Source organism: Rhinolophus ferrumequinum, chromosome 18 (genome assembly GCF_004115265.2).
Source record: "Rhinolophus ferrumequinum isolate MPI-CBG mRhiFer1 chromosome 18, mRhiFer1_v1.p, whole genome shotgun sequence".
Classification (NCBI taxonomy): domain Eukaryota; kingdom Metazoa; phylum Chordata; class Mammalia; order Chiroptera; family Rhinolophidae; genus Rhinolophus; species Rhinolophus ferrumequinum.
In genome coordinates this window covers 49,213,113-49,235,724 of record NC_046301.1, presented here as the reverse complement: position 1 = coordinate 49,235,724, position 22,612 = coordinate 49,213,113, and the positions used below count along the sequence as shown (strand labels likewise).

Sequence of the window (22,612 nt, the reverse complement as noted above, 5' to 3'; positions counted from 1 at the left end):
AACAGTCTGCCTTGAAAGATTTGCCATTTTCTGATGACCAAGCACTGCTCAGTGTTAGCTCCCCATTTCATTGTGGGGCTTTATTTAATTAACTTGTCCTTTAAAACTTTTTAAATTACATTTATCGGGGTGACATTGGTTAGTAAAATTATATAGGTTTCAAGTGTACAGTTGTATAATACATCATCTGTGTTTTGCATTGTGCTTTCACCACCCAGAGTCAGTTCTCCTACCATCACCATATACGGAGGGTGCCAAAAAAATGTATACATATTTTAAGAAAGGAAAAAACTGTACAGAAATTGTAATACTCAATATATACCGATAACAAAAGGTGAATACAAGCACATTTGACTTTTGCAATTACAAGAGGTGCTCAAAATGGTTACCATCAGTGTCCAGACACTTCTGATGACGGCAAACTACTGCTTGAGCAACGCTGACCAAAGTGTCCACTTGTATACATTTGTTTGGCACCCCCGGTATTTGACCTCCTTTACCCTCTTCTACCATCTGCCTCCACCTTTACCCTCTGGTAACCACTACACTGTTGTTTGTGTCTATGACTTTTCTATTTGTCTTGTTCATTTGTTGCTTGCAGTTTTATATCCCACATATGAGTGAAGTCATATAGTTCTTGACTTTTTCTGTCTGACTTATTTTGCTTAGCATTATAATCTTAAGATCCATCCATGTTGTTGCAAATGGCAGTATTTCATTTCTTCTTATGGCCGAGTCATATTGCATTGTATGTATATGCCACATCTTCTTTATCTAATTATCTATCAAAGGACACTTTTGTTGTTTCCACGTCTTGGCCACTGTGAATAATGCTGCAGTGAACATAGGGGTACATATATCTTTACAGATAAATGTTTTCAGGTTTTTTGGGTGGATACCCGGAAGAGGGACTGCTGGGTCGTATGGTTTCGCCATCTCTTGTTTGATTCTGGACACTGTTTATTTGATGTGTATGGGGCAGATAACTTACTGTTTGGTTTGCTGACCACATTGGACCTGATGGAGAGAACTGCTCATCACCCAGAGACCCCAGAATTTGAGGTAGAAGTATTTATGTTCGGACCTTGGGTGCCACCCTAAATGGATACAAGGATGCACTGAAATAACCTCACGTTGCTATATTTCCTTCCAGGATTTGCTCAAGAATTTTTGATTTTGCAAACTCACAGAAGCAGATAATAGAATGGTGGTTACCAGGGACTGGGGTGGGTTTGGGTGGGTAAAATGGGGGAAAGGTTAGTCAAAGAGTACAAACTGTCAGTTATGTAAGATTAATAAGTCCTGGAGATCTGATGCACAGGGTGGTAACTGTAGATAACAATACTGTATTGTATATTTGAAATTTGCTAAGAAGGGAGATATTAAGTGGTCTCACCACACACACGCACATACACACACAGAGAAGAAAATGGTAACTATATGCAAGGTGATGATAACTAATTAGCTTGATTGTGGTGACTATTTCACCATATATATGTGTATCAAACATTAAGTGGTACTCGTGAAGTATATACAAATTTTATTTCTCAATTATAGCTCAATAAAGTTATCTTAAAAAAATGTTTGACTTTGAAGATGGCTCTGAGAGGCATTTAGTTCAGTCCAGCGTTTCTTGAACTTGACACAATGAACTATCCTGGGCTGAGTAATTCTTTGTCATGGCAGGGGGTCTGCCCCGGGCACTGCAGGACAGTTGGCAGCATCCTAGCCTCTACCCACTGGACTCCAGCAGCATCCCCTACCCGCATCCCTAGTTGTGACAACCAAAAATGCCTCCAAGTATTGCCAAATGTCCCCTGGGGGGCAGAATTGCTCTGGTTGGGTACCTCTGTTTTAATCCAATATCTGTTGGTTGAGCACTACTGTTTTAGTTCTATGTGAGTCACCCTAGTTTAGCGTCCCTGGCAAATTCTAGCCTGTGCTTGATTGCTTCTGTGTCAGGGAACTCAGTACTTCACAAAGTACCTTCCCCATGGTTAGACTTCTCTGAGAAGCAGCATCTTCGTTAGAGTAGAATGGGAATGATTGCCAAAGGATATGAGGTCTTCTTTTGGGGTTATGAAAATGTTTTGGAACTAGATAAAAGTGGTGGTTGCACAACATTGTGAATGTACCAAATGCCACCAAATTGTATACTTTAAAATGACTAATTTTATGTCATGTGAATTTTACCTCAATAAAATAACATGAGTTTTACCATTCATGGAGACGTTCCTCACTATCAGGCACTGGAGTAAATGACATACAATGTTGTCTCAATGAATCCTGACAGCAAACTGGTGAGAGAGGTACTTCTATTATCCACAGTTTAATAGGTGAGAAAAGGGAGGCTCAGAGAGGTTAAGCAAGTTGCACAGTAACACCGCTAGGAAGGGCCAAGCCCAGGTCTGCTTCCCTCGGTACAGATCATGCTGTACTGATTCCCCTGCCAGTCTCTTATTTTCCAGGAAAAATGGAAAAATGATAAGGAAGCCAGCAAATTCATGAGGCACCGGATGATTACAAAGGAACATTTGCATTTCTAAAACTGAAAATTAAATAAGGCATTGCACAAATGTACGGGCCTTACTTGGAATTGTGCTTTGAATAATTTTTTTTCAAGTGACCTAATTGGACAAATTTGAATACCGACTGTGATATTTGATGCTGGGAAAGAATTATTGTTTTTGTTGGTGGGGAAAAAAATAAGGCAAGGCACATAGAAACAACCTGCAAACTTTCTTTAAGTTAATCTGCTTATTTGTTTATCGCTTCATGCAAGAAATATTTACCCAATGTTTGTTATGTGTCTGGTACTGGGGATACCAGGAGTAGTAAGACAGATATGACTCCTCCCTGTAGCAAATGTTATTCATGCCACACCCGTATCTCCTAGGCAGACATCCCATCGTGTCCCACCTGCTAGCCCCTGCAGCTCCCTGCCTGTAGGCTGTCTCTGGCCCCTGAAGCTGGCTTGGCCCATGCAAAGGGCAGGCCAGATGTGCGGGGGAGTTTCTCCTCAATCAGTGCCTGCCTAGAGTTGGTGGATAAGCACCCCAGCTCCCTTGCTCCTTGCCTGGAATTACTGAGGTACATGCTTTCCACTATCTCTGAGAGGTCCCGGCAGGACTGAGCCTCAGCTGTCCACAGTGGGAACCTGTTTAACACCCACTACTGGCTGCCTGTCTTTCCTGCCTCACTGGCCTGCTCCTATCCTGGGGCTTCCTGGGATTGCCTTCCAGATACACTTTTTACACTTGAATTCTTGTTTCAGAGTCTGCTTCTAGAGTACCCCAAAGGAAGGCATTACACCAAACTGCCCTCGGGGACCTGACAGTCACTGGACTGTTGCACACAAATGGGATGAGAATTATGAAGGAAAAGTGCAGGGTGCTGTGGAAATGTATAAAGGGAAGTGTGACCTAATCTAGGGGGCAGGAAAACTGATGATGCTAGACAGGAAAAGAGGGAGGGAGAGAAATTTCTGTTTAATTTTATCCCTCAATGTAAATGGCAAGTAGTGTTCTTAGGAACGTCTTTGTGACAAGTGTCCTTAAACAATTCATGACATGTGTTACAGAATGGGTCTAATCTCCATTCACTGATACAACACTGTGGGAGAGAATTTTCTAAGCAGAGGGAGTAAGATGTGCAAATGCTTGGAGGCAGAAGAAAATTTGAAGTGTGGAAGAAACTGTGGTAGGCTGGATGATGCTCCCCTCCCATCCCCAAAGACGTTCGTGTCCAAATCCCTGGCATCTGTGAATATGTCACTTTACTTGGTAAAAAGGACATTACAAAAGTGATTAAGAGTCTTGAGATGGGGAGATTATCCTAGATTACGCTGTTGGGCCCAATGGAATCACAGGGCTCTTTATAAGAGGCAGGCAAGAGGGTCAGAAGTCAAAGACAGAGATGTGACAGTAAAAGCAAAGAGAGTCAGATTTAAAGATCCTGCTGCAGCCTTTGAAGATGGAGAAAGAGGCCAGGAGCTAAGGAATGCAGGCAGCCTCTAAAAACTGGAAGAGGCAAGGAGATGGATTCTTCCTCAAAGCCTCTGGAGGAACCGTGGTCCTGTAGACACCTTAAATTCAGCCCAGTGAAATCCAGTTGGGACTTCTGACTTCCAGCACTGTAAGATCTAAATTTGCACTGCTTTATGCCACTAAGTTTGTGGTAGTTACAGTAGCAACAGGAAACTTATACAGAAATGAAAATGGCTGAAGCTCAAAGTGTTGATATGGGGAGAAGGAGTTGCCTGAGATGATGAGGGAGCAGAACAGGGGGAGGTGGTGAGGTGAGATCTGTGTAGTCTGAATGTTTGTATCCACTCCCCAAATTCATAGGTTGAAATAGCAAAGATGATGGTCTTAGGAGGTGGGGCCTTTGGGAGGTGATTAGGTCATGAGTATGGAGCCCCCATGGATGGGATTAACGGCCTTATAAAAGGGACCGCAGGAGCTCCTTCCACTAGATGAGGACACAGCCAGCAGGTATGGGCTATGCCCTCACTGGAATGTGAATGCCATCATGCTGGCAGCTTTTTTTGTTTTTAGTTTTATTGGGGAACATTGGGGGACAGTGTGTTTCTCCAGGGAATTGTCCTTCAATCTCGTTGTGGAGGGCACAGCTCAGTTCCAAGTCCAGTGGCTGTTTTCAATCTTTAGGTGGGCACAGCCCACCATCCCATGGGGGAATTGAACCAGCAACCATGTTGTCAAGAGCCCGTGCTCTAACCAACTGAGCCATCCGGCCGCCCCCATGCTGGCATCTTGACCTTGGACTTACCAGCCTCCAGAACCATGAGCAATACATGACTGTTGCTCACAGACCACCTAGTCTGTGGTGTTTTGTTACAGCCACCTAAATGGACTAAGGCAGTGGGACTGTGTTCTAGAAGCTATGGGTGACCTGCTCGGTAAACCAGAATACTTGTGCTGGCTGAGATGTGCTTGTGCATTACAGGGAGGATAGTGACGGGTTCGGAGGCTGGAGGAATCTCCAGGCAACAGCGATGGTTCCTTGGAGGAGACCAGTGTGGAGGGCAGGAGACGGAGGAAAGCAGATAGATTTACAATTTTTAGGAGTAAAAGCAACAGGGTGTTTGATTGCAAAAAATGTCTGCTTCTACTGCTCAGCACAGTGGCTGACTTCAGCTGATGCACCTGAATGACCAATTGAATGACTGTGGGCTCCTTCATAAAAATATTTAAGAATTGTTTTAAAACTGCATTGGTAGAACTCACATGAGGTACTTACAGTAATCAAACCATAGGGACAAAAGGTACAATGGTAGTTGCGAGGTGGGGGCTGGGGGTGGAGAGTAAGTGTTTAATGGGGACAGAGTTTCATCTCTGCAAGATGAAGTGAGTTCTGGAGATGGATGGTGGTGATGGCTGTACAAATGTGAATGTATTTAATGCCACTGACCTACACACTTAAAATGGCTAAGATGGTCAATTCTGTTATGTGTATCTCACTACAATTTAAAAATATTGAACAAATCTGCGTTGGTATAAAGATAAATATAACCCAGGCTGGTTTTATCATTTTAATAATTTTAATATTTATAATATACAATTATATGACCTGTAACATAATATAAAATATCACATGCAGTATAAATAATATGTAATATTCTATATTCATGTTTCTTCTGACTTTAAAAGAGATTAAAATGAAAACTTTTCCATGGGGCCCCTCCCGTTAGTGCAGGAGTGGGCCCGGGAAAGTTGGCGGCAGGGAGGAAATACATTTCAAACATTAGTATGCATCAAATTTCCTGGAAGCTCATTAGAAATGCATAGCCCTTGGCCCTGCCCTCTGGGATTCTGATTCTTAGGTCTGGACGGTGGCCCAGGAAGCTGCTTCATTGCCAAGCACTGTAGGTATTCTCAGGAGGATGGTACCTGGCCTATTCTTTGGGAGCAGTGGCCGTCCGCATGCGGGGGCATCCCCACACTTTTTAAAATTCAGACTTAATCCCTCCCTTGCTGGGTGGTTTTTTGAAATCATGCCACTGCTGGGACCTATTTCTTCATCTCTCATGTGGGGACAATGACATTCACCTCATGGTGTCATTGAGAGGCTCTACAACTCAGCCGGGGGCAGCAGCTGGAATCTCAGCTCTGAGGCAACCGAGGGAGTTGGGCAAACGCTGCTGGGGAACATTGAGTGACTGAGGTGACAAACGGGAGGTGTCAGCAAGAATGAGGGTGGCAGGTTCAACCCAGAGGGTAAAGCATTGCACACAAGGAATGCTTACATCGCAATGAGAGGTTTCTGGGCAGGATGAATGCACAAAGACGCAAGCAAAGGGACAATTCCCCAGTCCCAGAAGGACCTGCAAGAGGCTCCATCAGCAGGGTGGTGGCAGCTCTGTGTCCTGGGAGGATATATGGACCGCACCCATGAGCTTCCTGTCTCTGGCTTTGACCCATAGGGAACACTGACCAGTGGAGAGAAGGGGGTAGGGGCATCCACTCGGCAGCATTGCAAGGCTGGCTGCTTCTGACTACCTTGTCTCTTCACACTTACCAGTGGCAAAGGTGGCTTCCTACAATAATTTGCACTTTGGTACTGTGCTATCCATGTATCCTGCCTACACCTTTGCAAAGATGAGGTCGGACAATTAAGTTCACGAACTCATTCTAGAAAAAGTGCTCCATATCTCATTGCTGAATATCACTACGGTCACCTTCGAAGTACTCCCCTTGGAAAGCCAGGCCTAGTCCACCCTTCAAAGCAATTTTGGAACTCTTTTTCTGGAATGACCATCAGATCTGTCGTCGTATTACCCTTGATGTCCTGAATGTCATCAAAATGTCTTCACTACTTCCTTTATCTTCGGGGTAAAGAAAGAAGTCATTGGGGGCCAGATCAGGTGTGTAGGGAGGGTATTCCAATACAGTTATTTGTTTACTGGCCAAAAACTCCCTCACATGCAGTACTGTGTGAGCTGGTGCACTGTCGTGATGCAAGAGCCATGAATTGTTGGTGAAAAGTTCAGGTCGTCTAATGATTTCACGCAGTCTTTTCAGCACTTCCAAATAGTAAACTTGGTTAACCGTTTGTCCAATTGGTACAAATTCATAATGAATAATCCCTCTGATATCAAAAAAGGTTAGCAACATCGTTGCACCAAGTTCGCAAACTTAATTGTCAGACCTCGAATAGACAATTCTCATTATTGTGGTCATTATGTTCTATAAAGTTTCCCAAATACTCAACCATTGCTCCTAGGGGAATATAAGGGGTGGTTCTTTCGAGCCTCTGGTCACACCATTTTTGTTAACTGATCAATACATAACCTTGTTTTATGTGTGTTTCTGTTAAAAGATGCTTTAGTTAATACTCGTACATATTGTTCAATAAAAATATATTAATGTGAGTCATTAATATTGAAATCAAGGCCAATGGCACCATAATTCATGCTCAAACGGAGCTTATCTAACACAGGCATTTTCTCCATCAGGCACATCCCAGCCTTCTTGCCTAAGGAACACTAGATAGCACTTCAGCACTACGCTGAGGGGCCATTTTAAACAGTAAAAATCAATGAAAAGAACAAAAATACTAAAAAATATGGCACTAAATAGACCTCGAAAAAGATGTTTGTCTTTTTAAAAATTAAAGTTGACATACAATTATATTTGTTTCAGGTGTACAACATAGTGATTCAACATTTATATTCTTTATGAGGGGATCACCACAATAAGTCTAGCAACCAGCTGTCACTGTACAGTTATGACAATATTATTGACTCTATTCCTGATGCTGTACATTACATCCACATGACTTATTTTATAAGTGGAGGTTTGTATCTCTCAATCCCTTTTCCACTCATCCCCCATCCCCCAACCCCCAACCCCCTCCCCTCTGGCAATTGTCAGTGTGTTCTCTGTGCCTGAGTTTGTTTTATTCATTTTTGTTTTGTTTTTTAGATTCCAAATGTAAGTGAAATCATCTGGTATTTGTCTTTCTCTGTCCAACTAATTTCATTTAGCATAATACCCTCTAAGTCCATCCATGTTTTTGCAAATGTCAAGATGTCATTCTTTTTTATGGCTGAGTAATATTCCATTTGGATGCTTGTTTAAAAAGGAGGGCTAAAACAAGAAGGCGGAGTGTCATATTTTTGACAGCTTGTTTGATCACGTTGGGCCCCTAAAGTCGTTCACTGTTCTATGCACATCGGTAAATGACCGTGAGAGCACCATGATATTGTTTTAGGGGTTATGAATAAATTTTAGTGAGTTTGGTGAATTCACAAATACAGACTTGTCAAATGAGGATCGATGGTTATCTCTGTTAAACTTCCCTCAAATAACGTGTTATCTGCTTCCTGTTGGTATCTGGATTGGTACAGGGAGGACGTCACTGAAGAACATTCCTGGGGAAGTCTGGGCCCCAGGGAGCCCCCGGTAACCCCCCGACTATGAAGTCCCTCTTGAGATAAGGAAGCTGGCTGTGATGCCCAATGGTTGAGTCAGAGATGGTTGGTTTAAACCCCTCAGCCCTACTCCTTCTCAGCCCTGTGATCCTGGGCAGGCAGCTCTCTTTTTTTCCCTGTGTATTCTCCTGTCAAATGGGCATATTGACCCTATTTCCACTTGCTTGTTCTGGGGACCAGTGGATATCATGGTGAGCCCATGGTTGATACTTGCAGTGTGCAGCAAGGGAGAGTATAGACCCAGGTTTAGTTCTGCTTTGTCCCTTGATGGCTCTGTGACCCTGGGCAAATGAGTTCACCTTCCCGAACTTCATTTGCTTCTCTGTATAATGTTGGCCAGGATATGTCGTGTCTATGTGACTGGTTGGCTTTGCCACAAAGATAAGAATATTTGTGAGGACTATTCATGGTGAGTTCCACGAGGGAGGGACCACATCTGTTTTGGTCTTCACTGTAACCCTAGCACCAAACACAGCCACTGGTAAAGAGCAGTTGCTTGGGAAATATTTGTGGTTTGAATGACCCCCCCCCTTCTCTGTATGCCACACCCTGGAATCTCCCCATGGAGAGCACATGATTATCACAGGTCGGTGTAAGGAGTTCTGTGATGGGAGGTTGTCTAAGAGGCTACAAGAACAGAGAGAACAGAATGAGTTGTGCCTGGATGGGTGGGTGCAGTAGGGTGGGCTTCCTGTAGGAGACCATACTAGAGCTGCCTCAAGAGAATGATGCTGGCTGCACTTGATCTACGCGTGAGCTCCCTGCGAGCAGGGACGAGGTCAGCCTTTCTCATTGCTGCACTCTCAGTGCCTGGCTCAGAACCTGGCACTTTGTAGAAGCTCAAAACGAATGAAGGATGCTGTGAATTTTGGAAGAGTAGTCCTCCCACCCCCTAGGTAAATGGAAAAAAGGGCAATGGGACTCAATCCCACCCTCCCACTTGAGCTTCTTGGGGTCCCGGAGAACAAACCTCCACTAGAGAGGGCTACAGAGGAAGCTCCTGTGTGCCCTTGGGTATCTGCTTAACCTCACTGTGCCTATTTCCTCAACTGGAAAATGGGATAACTCAGTGCATTGAAGACAATGTCTAGGCAGCCACCATATTACAGGCTTTACATGTATGAACTCATCTATCCTTACAAAGCTTGAAGTGGGTGCTATAATTCTTCCTATTTTACAAGTGGAGACACGGAGGCCAGAGAGAGGCAGTGACTTGCCCAAGGCCACAAAGCTTGAAATTAGGGAGCCGGGATCTGAATCCCCAGATATCTGGCACCCAAATCCATCCTGTTAACTTCCAGGTTACACGGCCCATAACGTATTGTAGGGTAAGTGACTGACATGTAATAGATACCTAATAAATGTAATGTTATTTTTAAATTATAATTCTGCTAGAGGGCGCTCTGAGGGAGGGTGGGTCAGGGGAGAGGGAGGGCTGTGAGTCTCCGCTCCGAGGGACCAGCCTGTGCACGCGGGACCAGCGGCCTGGGGCGGCGGGGGTGGGGTTTGGGGGGGTGCGCCTGTCACTCAGGGGTGGCGCTGGACTCGATGCGCGCGGGCGTGCGCGGGTTCCACTCGTTGACCAGGCCCTGCGCCTGCTGGTAGAGCACGTGTGGATGCCGCTGGCGGAGGCGCAGGCGCACCACGTCGTAGTCCACGTCCTGCCCGATCTTCTTGCAATTGAGGCTGTAGGCGAGGTTCTTGCGCTTCGCGAGCAGTACTTCCAGGTTCTTTTCCAGGTGCGAGATGTGGCGCTGCAGCTTGTCAGTGCTCTGGAGAGGGGGCGGGACCGTGCTAGGGGACTCGCGAGCCGGAGCGAGGGCGGGGCGAGGTGGGCGGACGTACCTGGGTCACGTGTGCGTGTGAAAGGAGCACAGCTGAAGAGGGGGCGGGCCTCGGGTGGGGGGGGAACACACTTGGGCCAGGTGTGCGTGCAGGAGGGCCCCACCCACGCGAGTGCATAACTGAGGAGGCGCGAGCCTCGCATGGGATTGGGGGCGAGAAGTGCCTGAAAAAGAACCCGCGGCAGGCAGGGCTGAGGGTGGGGACGCACCTGGAGAATGAGGGGAGGGCGAGATCACCTGGGCAAAGGGTGCAGGAAGGAGCCTCCTCAGGGCGGGGTTGAGAGAGGAGTCCCTCGTCTCGAGGGAGTGGGGTAGGGTGAGGCAGACAGAGAGAGGTGGAGGTGACTTATTTGAGACAGATGCCGGTATTGGAGGGCCTCGTCCTGGGCGGCAATTGAGGGAATGACCAAAGGGGGAGGGGCGGCTCTTACTTGGACCAGGTGCGCTTGAGGAAGTAGTCTTACCAGGGCGGGGCCGCGCCTGGAGAGGGTGGGGAGACGCGGAAGGGGGACAGAGAGGGGCGTACCTGGGCGAGGCGTTTGGCCTCGGGGAGTTGGGTTCCCACGTGTCTCTGGTATACGCGAACCAGGGGTCTGTCCAGCTTCTCTCGAGTCTCCAGGTGATTTTTTGACAGAGGACCCTGGCGGAGTGCGGTGTTTTCGGAGCAGTGAGGCCCAGCCGACACGGGCACCCCTGGCCCCACCTCCGCGGACCCTTTTCCCAAATCATACCTTGATGAGGTCGCTAGTGATGTACATCTCGTGGTTGTATCTCGTGCACCGGTGGATAGTTCCTCTCATTACTCCTAAGGCCATATTCATTCTTTCCTGGGCGAGTGGGTGGGAACGCAGGGGGATCACGGTGGCTTCCTGTCCCCTCTCCTTCTGGGTCCCCCTTCTCCGGCCTCGGTACTCTCGCACCCGAGTCCCCAGCCACTACCTCCGAGCCGCGCCCGCCGCCCGCACCTTCAGCTCCAAGGTCTCGCGCCTCTTTTGGGCCAGCGAGGCGCACACGCGATCGCTTGTCTGCTGCTGTCTCTTCCGGATGTCCTCCACATTCTTTGCCATTTCTTGCAAGATGTCCTTGGACTCCATCAACAGTCGCTTGGCTTCATACAGCTCAATGGCGCACTCTGCGGGAGGGCGGGACGCGCCAGGCGCCAAGCCCTCCTTTCCCCCTCCCTGGCTTTCTGCATCCCCCTCTCTATTCTCACGAGATGGTGGGCGGTGGGCGAGGGGACTTTACTGAGGGATTGGGAGAAAGACCAGGGGAAGGGCTGTCAGTGGGGCGAGTATGAGTAGCGTCGGGGAAAGTCTGGGCAGGAGTGCGCAGGGGAAAGAGCTGGCTCCAGCCCTCTCATTTGGTCTAGCGGGCAATTCCCCAGGGAGAGGGGCCGCTGACGTGGAAGGGGGGTGCGCACCCACTATAGTGGACTCCTCTCTGTGGGGGCCTACCTGGGGTGTACGTGCCCACAGGGTCTGGAGGCGGCGTTTTCTCGCCCTGAATTCGCGGGGTGGAGGGTCTGGAGAGGTTCACCCAGGAGTAGCGGCCGGCCTGCCCCAGAACCTTGGTCAGTGGCTGGTTCATTAAATCCACAGCTTGGAGCCTCTCCTTGCAGTAGAAGGCCAGAGTGTCGCGGCAAGTGGCCAGGGTCTGGGGGCAAAGAAGGAGAAAGAGGCAAAGGTGAAGGCAGAAAGTGAGCTGGTAGGAGGTGGTGGCTCACTTGTGGGGAGGTGGCTGGAATTGATTTCTCTACTGGAGGCTGCAAAACGTTTCTGCCTCCAACCTGACTCTCTTCAGTTCTTGTTGGGGCCGAAAAGGAGCAATTTCCAAGTCCAAGCTCAGACACCTCACCTTATGTCCAGAAGCCTTCAATGAGTGGAGGGGGAGCAGTAGGAGACGGTGGTAGCTTCCCTGCCCTGGATGTCAGTTGCTTAGGGTCTGTGTCTGGCTTTGCCCGGGCACCCCAAGAAAGCCCCGCCCCCATTGATTTCCCAATATGTAAAGTGGGGAGGTAGCACTGGCTACACCTACATCTCCATCTTCCTGTGCCATCCCTTTCCTCCTCAACTTGCATTCAGGGCTTATCCCACCCCATTCCTAGCATTAAAGTCTCCCTATTCTCTCATCAGTATTAGGAACCCTCTGTGGTTCTCAGAGTCCCTCCCCCCAATCTATTGCAGCTGAATATATATATATATATATATATATATATATATATATATATATATACACACACACACACATGGTGCCAAAACATTTATACACATAAATCTCCAGGGCCCATCAGCTCCAAGTCATCGCTGTCCTTCAGTCTAGTTGTGGAGGCCGCAGCTCAGCTCCAAGTCTAGTCACTGTTTTCAATCTAGTTGTTGGGGGGGGGGCCCAGTCCACTATCCCATGGGGGAATTGAACCTGCAACCCTGTTGTTAAGAGCTCACGCTCTAACTAAGTGAGCTATTTGGCCACCCATATACACATTTTCAGAAAGAAAAGCTGTATTAAAATTGTAATACTCAATATATACCTATAACAAAAGATGAATACAAGTCACATGTGACTTCTGCAATTACAAGAGGTGCTCAAAGTGGTTACCATCAGCGTCCAGACACTTCTGATGACAGCGAACTACTGCTTGAGCAATGTTGACCAAAGTGTCCACTTGTGTGTATATATATATATATATATATATATATATATATAGAGAGAGAGAGAGAGAGAGAGAGAGAGAGAGAGAGAGACAGAGAGACAGAGAGACAGAGAGAGAAGAAAAAGAAAATCCTGCTATTTGTGACAACATGGATGAATCTGGAGGATATTATGCTAAGTGAAATAAGCCAGATGCCGAAAGGCAAATACTGCATAACTCACTTATATATGGAATTTAGAATAGTCAAACTCATAGAAGCAGAGAGTAGAATTATGATTGCCAGGGCCTGAGGGTGGGAGAAATGGGGAGATGTTGGTCAAGGGGTACAAAGTTTCAGTTATGCAAGGTAAGTTCTGATCTAATGTACAACAATGTAACTATAGTTAACATACTGTATTTTATAATTGAAATTTGCTAAGGGGGTGGATCTTAAGTGTTCTCACCACACACACAAAGGTAACAACTCGTATGTGAGGTGATGGATCTATTAATTACGTTGACTGTTGATTGTGGTGATTATTTCACAATGTATATATATATCAAGTTGTACATTTTTTAAATTGTTAATTATACCTCACTAATGCTGGAAAAAAATGAAAGACACCTCACCTGAAATCACAGCTCTGCCACTGGCTAGTCCTTGCCCTGTGGGAGGCCATTTCTTTCTGACCCTCGAATTCCCCATCTCCAATAGGGGACCACAATTTCTATTTTACGAGTGTTTTAAGGAGCTAACTCAATGACTGCACAGGGCTTGGCACAGAGGGGGTGTTCGTTGTTATTCTGAGGCCCAGCTCCACCACTCAGAGCCCCAGTTTTTCCATTTCACATACGGAAATATGGTGAATATCATCAGGGTGGGTGGGTGAGTGGGTTGAGATGTTTGCTGTTGCTACAGTCCCCAATGTCAGAGTGGTTCATCCCTTAGGCAGCCAAGGGTCCTCCTCCCTCCCCTTTCACTCCGTCCTGGGTATTCCCGACCTTGAGCATGGCCTCTGACTTTTCCATGTCTTCCTCCATCTTCCTCTTCATGTTCTTTAACTCCTCTTTCTCCCAGGTAAGCATACTGTCCGCTTTGTCAGGGACCTGTAAAACAAAGAGATACTCACACCCTCAGGAGAGGGCTGGCAGGAAAGTTCTCCTTCCAGGGTGGTGGAGGGTTTGCCAACCTCGTAAACCCTGGGTTTGGAGGATGGAGTTGGGGCACTCCCACCCTGTGGAGGGGTCTCACTCTCCGAGAAGACTTTATCCTTTCAGGGGGCTCCCTTACTAGCTAGAGAGTGAGGCTGTGGCTTCTCCCTTTTACAGGTAGGAGTCTAGCGAGCTGGGATGGAAGTTACTTCACCATAGGGGAAGGTTTCTCTCGGGCTGGAAGTCCCCCTTCGCTGGTGGCCGTCTTATCCCCACCTTCCTGGCTAGACGTGCAGGGATCTAACATAGCGATGATGAGGGTTTGCCTTTTGGGAGTCTTACTCTCTGATTTGGGGCCTAGAACTAGAAATCTCACGCTGTGAGTGGGCTCTCATCCCTCCCCAGGAAGACTGGAATGTTCCCCCATTTGGAGTGGGGGTCTAGGGTTTCACTTTTGGGGGACGATTTCACAGGACTGGGACTAGGGGTGTCACTCTTTCTCCCTGGCTGGGGGCTTAACTCCTGGACATAGGCGCAGGGAGTCTGAAGGTCTCAACCTGTAGACAGGACCTGTTCCTTTGTCTCCCCATGCGCGTCCTGGGGAGGGGCTCTCACTCCCTGAGGCTGAGAGGAGGCTTGCTTTTTGTGTTTTTTTTTTTTTTAACATTTTGAGGAGGGTTTCATGGGTTGGAACCAGGACATCAACCACTCTTCCTAGCTGGGTATTTCTCACTGGGTTTGGTTATTGAGGGTCCCATGCCCACAGGAGGGTCTCACCTGTGGGTCTGGAGGCTGCGTGGGTGATTGCATGCCTGCGCTGGGAGTTGTGAGTGTTACTCTTTGGGAAGAATTTCATCCAGTTTGACTCTGGGGTCCCCCCTGGCTGGGGGGACTCCGGAAGATACCCTCTCTGGGGCAAGGGGGCTGAGGATCTCATCCCCACAGTGGGGGGGCTCTCCCTCTCTGGGGCTGGCCACAGAGGCACCTCATCTGGGGGGTGTCCTCATCTTCTTGTGCCCTTTCTGGAACTGGGGCCTGTCAGGGGTGTTCTCTCTACAGGGTGGGATTTTTCCCAGGCTGAGTGAAGGCCTCCGTCTTGATGACCAGACTTGGGGGAGTGGTCCCACCTTCTCAGATTTGGGTCGGTAGCCCCGAAGCTTGACGCTCTGCTGGTTGATCAGCAGGCCCTTTCGCACCTCGCTGAGCCTGTAGTCCGTAGCCTCTCGCTGGCGCTGCAGCCGCCGCAGCTGCCCATTGATTTGCTGCTGCGCGTGGGCCAGGCGGGCGGCGGTGAGGCGCGCCCCACGCGTGTGTGTGTGCACAAACTCGGCTGTCTTCAGGGCGAGCACGTCGCGGTTCAGGGGCAGGGGGAGGCGTGAGTGCCAGACAGGCGGCTTCATCTTGCTCTTCCACAGCGTGACACCCTCGCCAGGTGGCGGCTTCTCCAACGTACCCCCGCCTTTGAGCATCTCCACGCAGAAGCGCCAGGGCCGAATGTAGGCGGCCCGGCGGAGGTGGCGCGCCATGTGTGGATCCAGCCCGCTGTCCTTTGGTTGCCACATGGTCACGGCTTCCTGCGCGCAGCGCTTAGTCGCCTGGCGAGCCTTCTGAATCTTGGCCCGGGCCTCCTGGTGCCATGCTTCAGCCCCGACGCGCGTGTCCTGGCTGTGCTCAACCGCCGGTATCAACACTGGCATGGTCCCTGCTTGGTGCCCCGGCCTGGCTCGGGTCCTCCAGGAGAAGAGGCAGGGTCCCCCAACCACCTGCACCTCCTTCCTGGCCTGAAGAATGAGTGAAACAATGGGCCCATCACCATGACAACGGTGGCAAGAGCGCAGAGTTCCAGAGGTGGGGGAGGGGAAAGGCGACAGGGAGGCATTAGATAGAGTCTTTGGAGCTCTGCAGAGGTGGCTTGGAATCACGGCTCCTTGAGAAAGCGGACCTCATCAAGCCCACCTCTCACTGTTGCTTCTTCCCCTCCAGCAACGCGGACCTTCTTCCAGCACGCTAAGCAGTTTTCCCACTTCAAAATTTTGGATTTGTTGTTTCTTCTTCGTGGCATACTCCTTTCCACATTGTTCCCATGGCTGGCTCCTTTTCAGTCTTCAGACCCCAGCTTAAATATCACCATCTTGAAAGGGTCTTTCCTTAGCATTATATCGAAGCCCCACTTTCTCTCACCACTCAGGATTTTTAGCGCAAGAAACAGAACAGATGACTTGACAGTCAGAACTATGGTCCCAAACTGCAGACGTGGGATGGCCCTTGAGAACAACGTGGCTGCTCCTGCAGAACTCTTAGCTGCATCTGCTTTCCCTGGAAATGTCACTGCTACTGCAGCAACTGAGTTAGCTCCCTGTGGTACCTGCGTCTTTGTCTCCTTGGTCCCCAGCGTCTAAGGTGGCTGCACCTAGTAATTGGCTGAGTCTGTGTCACCTGGCCGTGCTCTAGCTGCAAAGGAAGCAGATAATGTGAGTCATGTCTGAACTTCCCACTTCGATGGTGTAAGAAAGACTGTTTCCTACTGAGACTCATATGATGGGGAATTCCTCCAACATAGGGAGCAGGTCAGAGTCTGGGGAAGAAAACAGGATACTGCCCTTCCTCCCTCTCCCATAAATCTCCATCATATCACCTTATTTCCTTTCTGTCTTTACTTGGGCATTTAGTAGGTGCCTCAAACCATGGTCAAGATTCTGGAGCTGGACAACGTGGGTTTGAATTATGATTCTGACACTTGCAATCTGCGTGGTCTTGGGAAAGTCACTTGACTTTTCTGTGCTTCCGTTTCCTCCTGCATCAGCCAGGATAATAGGACTGTGGCATGGATGAAATGAGTTAACATGAGTAAAGAGCTTACACAGTAGCTGACATAGAGTAAGCACTACGCAAGTGTTTACTTTTCATTTTTATTAATTGAATGAATAGATGAATGAGCTTTTCTAATACTAGGAGATGCAGAGAGGGTTTTACAAAGAACCAGGGAGACAGCTCACTTGGGGCAGCATTCTGCACTCAACCATCCACCTCTGCTTTGTTCATTTAGTGCTTCCATTTTCCCAGGCAGAGGATTTCACTGGCTTGGTTCGCTGCCTAATGTCTGGGGCACCTCTAGTGGGTAGTGTTTGTGCCAAACTACTTTGTGTTCTTATGTCAGACCTACACACGTGGGAGTTTTGTTCCAACATAGGTCTTCGGTGAAATTCATCAGGGCTATGGGTGGAGGTGTGGTCTGTGCCATTCTGGCTTTTAATTGATTTAAATTATTCATGCTAACACGCTCCTAGTATATACACCATTGTCTGAGTATTGAAATCGGTACATACTACTGCTCTTTTCTCAGTCTACCAACATCTCCTCATTTTCATCTCCTAACCCAATTGACTGTATCGACTTTTAAAACTTACTTCTAATTCCTGGCTTTGAGGGCCCATTTTGGACATTTTTTCTCTAGCCTGACGCATATACCTGGGTTTGAGGAATAGGTGAACTATCTTCTGCTCTGCTGGTCACAGCCTGCTTTGGCAGGTTTGTGTCCTCCCAAATTCATATTAAATCCTAATGCCCAATGTACTTGGGGCCTTTGGGAGGTGATTAGGTCATGAGAGTGGAAACCTCACGAATGCGTTTAGCACCCTTATAAAAGAGACCCCAGAGAACCCCCACCACCCGCCCCTTCCACCATGTGAGGACAGTGAGAAGATGGCCATCTATGAGCCAGGTGACTAAGTCTGCTGGCACCTTGATCTTGCACTTCCCAGCCTCCAGATCTGTGAGAATTAAATTTCTGTTGTTTATAAGCCACCAGTCTGTGGTATTGTACTATAGCAGTCCAAACAGACTAAAACAGCAAGGTGCCTGGAAGAAACCCTAATAGGGCTGGAATTAACTCTCAGTCTCCAAGAGATTTAATTAACTACATGTGGCTGAACAGAAATGATGCTCCAAAAATGCTACAGAAACATTTATATACGTAAGCCAAGTGTGGGAAAATTTTTCACTACTCCTCAAATTCAAATACCTCTTTTAAGCTAATAAGTAAGCCAGTTTTTATGCTATGAAAGTAATGTATACACATTGTATAAAACACAGAAAAATATAATGAAGAGAGAATCATCTGTAATTTTGTGACCCAGAGATGTCCATTCTGAACATGTTTTGATTTCACTGTAGCCATTTCCCTATACTCTCCTCATATATATATTTATAGTTATACAAATCTCCCTCCTCCCAGTATGCTGAAGCTCAAATATTTCAACTCAGGTCAATGGGGAATAATATTTGTGAAATTAGCTCTCTGATTTTTGTAACGAAGTTTGCTTTACATAAATTCCTTTCTGTAGCCAGCCATCTTTGCTGGGACCACCTGTTCCATATAATGAGTATTACAAAATGGGGAGCAGACTTCTGCCCTTGGATTAAACAGCGTGAAATTGCAGGATGTATGAGGAAGAAAAACCTTCCAAAACTTCTACATTTTCTTTCCTTTTTTCCTTTGGTATTGCATGTTAATGCCCTTCACTTTGAAATCTTGGCAGGTAATTATCAGAGACCCCTTTTCAGGTTCCCTGATGTCTTCCCTTCTGGGGCACCAGGTCCTACTTTTAGTAGGTGCCCCCCTTTCTCTTGGAGATAATCACATCAATTGGTCTCTTGTTCCAGGGGGATATGACCTAGAATTAGTTTTGTCTTTGAGAAATGAGGTCACTTTCCTGGAGGAGGTGTCAGGAGACAGTGGGAAGCCCCAGGCTGGGAGAGGAGGTTCTTCCTGGCTTTTCCTGGTCACCTCTCACAAAGGTGGTGACTCTACTGGCTGGTGAGGGATAAGGACTGGTCTGTTGGGCTCCAATCCTCATCAGTCCCCAAAAATGGTTCAGGCAAAGGTTATTTATGTCTTCCTGCAATTGACAAATTCCATAGTTTCGTTTCCATCTCATTCAACTTGACCTCTACGTAGAATTTGAAACTGTTGACCACCTGAAACTTCAGTCTCCTTCCCTGTACTCTTTCACACTTTTCCCTTTTGACTCTAGTCTTGATCCTTCACTGGCTGGTTGTTTGCCGTTCGCTGTCTCAAATATAGTGTTCTCCAGGTGAGTTAGGCAGCCTTGAAGATGGCCCCCAGGGGTCCCTATCTCCTGGTCTCCATGCCCTGTGTAATCCCCTCCCTTTGCATGTGGGCTGGATCCACTGCTCATCAATAGAGTATGACAAAAATTAAAGGATGCCACTTCTGAGTTTAGGTTATAATAGCTCATGCTTTCTGTCTTCCTCACTCTTTCAGACATGAAGAGGCCCACGTGGCAAAGAATTGATGGAGCCTCTGACCATCAGCAAGTCCAATATTCCATGAGGGGAAAAAAAAGTCCTGTGAGGAACTGGATCCTGCCAACCACCACACGAGTGAGCTTGGAACACATCCTTCTCCAGTTCAGCCTTCAGATTAGCTAGCAGCCCCGGCTGGCATCTTGTCTGCAGCCTGGTGAGAGACCCTGAGCCAGAGGACCCAGCTAAGCCATGACCAGATTCCTGCCCTACAGGAACCTATATAATAAATGTGTTGTTTTAAGCGGGTCAGTTTTTGATAGCTTGTTATGCAGCAGTAGCTAACTAATGCATTAGGTTTCTATTTTCCATTCACTTCTCATTCTTTACCTTCTCCCTGGAAAAGCTCATCCACATTAGTGGATCTGGGTATTACGTGTTAGACTAGGAAACCCTGCATGCACCCATCAGCAGTCATTCTCCATCCCCTCTTCCCTCCAGCCCCTGGCAATCACTAATCTGCTTTCTGTCTCTGTGGATTTAACCTATTCTGAGTATTTCATATTAGTATAAATGCAGGCTGAATTTTGGAGGGAAGTCAACTTATCCCCTCATCTTTGACTCTCCTCTTCTTTTCTCCCCTGAAATTCTGCCTGTGGTTTTAAACACTTCACTTGCATACCAGGCCACTCTGTTAATAAGAAGGAGGGTGTTTTGGAGAAGGGGGACCTAGCCTTTCTTTCACCCCTCCCCTGCTCCCTCTGGGGCCCTGGGAATGATGGGGAACCTGCCATCTGATAATGAGACCCCCCCTCTCCCTTAATGACTCTGGGGGCTGCGGGGATGCCGCAGGCCAGCTCTGCCCTAATTAATTAATAGGGAGCGCTTGCCACAGAGGAATTAGCCTCGATTCCTCCACCTCAGGCTCCTCTTGGCTCAGTGCCCACTCAAGCCCCACCTACGGCCAGGATGGTCATCGGGGACAGCCTGGGGATGCTCCATATGGGCTCGTCTGCCCTGTCAGTGCTAAGGCCAGAGCTGGAGCCGCTGGTCAGAGTGGACCCAGGGTAGGCGCAAACTCTAGCTCAACAATATGCGCTACAACTTAACCTCTTTGAGGCCCTTTTACATCTGTACAAGGGAGCCAGTAGCCTTTCTTTTATTGAAAGAATGAGAGAAAGACTCACATGGCCAGGGTGAGGGTGAGAGTAGGGCATTCACTTAGGGTGCAAAATGTAAGGGTGCACCAAAAAAACTGTAATTAAAATAAATAATATTGGAATATTATTACTGAAATATTATTGGACTATTAATTTTGAGAGGTGATGGGTGTGTTTATGGCCTTGATGGTGGTGATGTTTTTGCAGATGTATACTGATTCCGAAACTCATTGAGTTGTATACATTAAATATGTTCTGCTTTTTACAGGCCAGTTATGAGGTGTGATCATAAAATATGCTAAATGTTTCAATTAAAAAAATTTATTACAGTAAAAGACACGTTGCCATTAATCTCTCTCAGAATACTTCCCCTCACTTCGAACACACTTATCCCATTGTTCTTGCTCCTTTCTGAAGCAGTTCTGGAAGTCCTCTTTCATGCATGTCTTTAGTTGTGTTGTCGTGGCTGCCTCGATGTCCTGAATGGATTCAAAATGTTTACCTTTCATGTTCACGTTGACTTTGGGGAAGAGCCAGAAGTCGCATGGTGCCAGATCCAGTGAATGAGGTAGATGAGGAGACACTCATGTTTTTATTTGACAGAAATTGCCATTCTAGAAGTGATGTGTGACATGGAGCCTTTCTGTTGTGATCAAAAAATATGGTGAATGTTGCTGCTGAGTGCCATCCAACGGAAAGGCAGGGATCTTTAATATGGGAAGTGGCGTGTGGAATCTTCGTAACATTGTTTGGTGCAGTGAGTCAGGTGTGAGCTATGGTTGAGAGAAGGTGTGTTTCAAAGTGTGCCATAAATCATCCTCTATCATGACAACGCTCTGTGTCACACCTTGCTTCTGGTATACAGTAATTTTTGTATTTTTTTTCTTTATGAGTCATTCTTTGGAGCTATATGAGTAGTTACATTATCATTTCCTCATTCAGAGGTAATAAAGATATTCTCCTGTAAAAAAAAATAATATTCCAATGTCAGTAATTTAAAAACACTCCACAAAATCAGTGCAAAAATACATGGTCAGCTAAATATCAAAATGTTAAAGACAATCAGTGAGCACTGAGCCAAGTAATATGGCAGACTGAACAAAAGGAAAATCAGGAATTCTGATCCTGTTTTTTTTTTAAATGTTGATTTTTTTAAATTGTGCATTTTTTTGCATTCATCTTGGATATTGAATAATGAAATGTGTTACTACTTGGAAGATCTGTGTAATTCAGTGAACTAACATTTTTCAAATGACTAGTGCATCATATTTCAAAATCATGCATGGGTAAAGATGCACTCAATGGATTTTAATATTAATAGAGTACAAAAAGTTCACTGACAGTTTCAGATCCCACACTGCAACTATCTTTTAGGAAACTAAAATGTGTTGAATTTTGGTGTAGTCTCAAAGAATAGCCACAATTACCTGAAAAGCAGGTTAAAATACTCTTCCCTTTTTTTTTAATTTTATTTATTTATTTGTAAAGTTTATTGGGGTGACAATTGTTAGTAAAATTACAGAAGATTAGTTAGTAAAATTACATAAGATTTCAGGTGTATAATTCTGTATTACATCATCTATAAATCCCATTCTTCCCTTTCTAAATTACCTGTTTGTGTGAGGTTGAATTGTCTTTATATATTTCAACCAAAATAACACATCATAACAAATTCATTTGATTCTCATTATTTATGGTAGTTTTGTTCTGTAAAGTTCAAACAGTTAATTAGCAAATAAAGCATTGTTCCTAACGAGATATACTGGGTTAGGTTCCTGTGAGCCTCTGGTCACAACATTTTTGTCAACCAGTCAACAACCAATCAATGCATAACTCTGTTTTATGTGTGTTTCTGTTTAAAGACACCAATTATATATCTATATCTATATTTATATAGATATATATGTATATACACACGAACACACATACATACACACGAAGTTGCACAATTAAGTTTGCGAACTTGTTGCAACAATATTGCTAACTTTTTGATATCAGAGGGATTATTCATTATGAATTTGTACCAACTGGACAGACAGTAACCAAGTTTATTATTTGGAAGTGCTGAAAAGGCTGCATGAAAAAGTTAGACGACCTGAACTTTTCACCA

At 46.4% G+C, this 22,612-nt stretch overlaps 1 protein-coding gene across 1 annotated transcript; it reads right to left on the bottom strand.

Moving 5' to 3' along the window:
* Positions 1-9,720: 9,720 nt before the first annotated feature.
* On the bottom strand, positions 9,721-15,774 carry CCDC105 (coiled-coil domain containing 105). Its single transcript, XM_033133911.1, has 7 exons — positions 15,205-15,774; positions 13,928-14,032; positions 11,751-11,949; positions 11,262-11,428; positions 11,028-11,123; positions 10,823-10,936; positions 9,721-10,224 (listed from the first exon to the last, which is right to left on the bottom strand). The coding sequence occupies exons 1-7, from the start codon at positions 15,772-15,774 to the stop codon at positions 9,976-9,978; spliced, it is 1,500 nt and encodes a 499-aa protein (XP_032989802.1). The 3' UTR covers positions 9,721-9,975.
* Between the last annotated feature and the right edge of the window lie 6,838 nt (positions 15,775-22,612).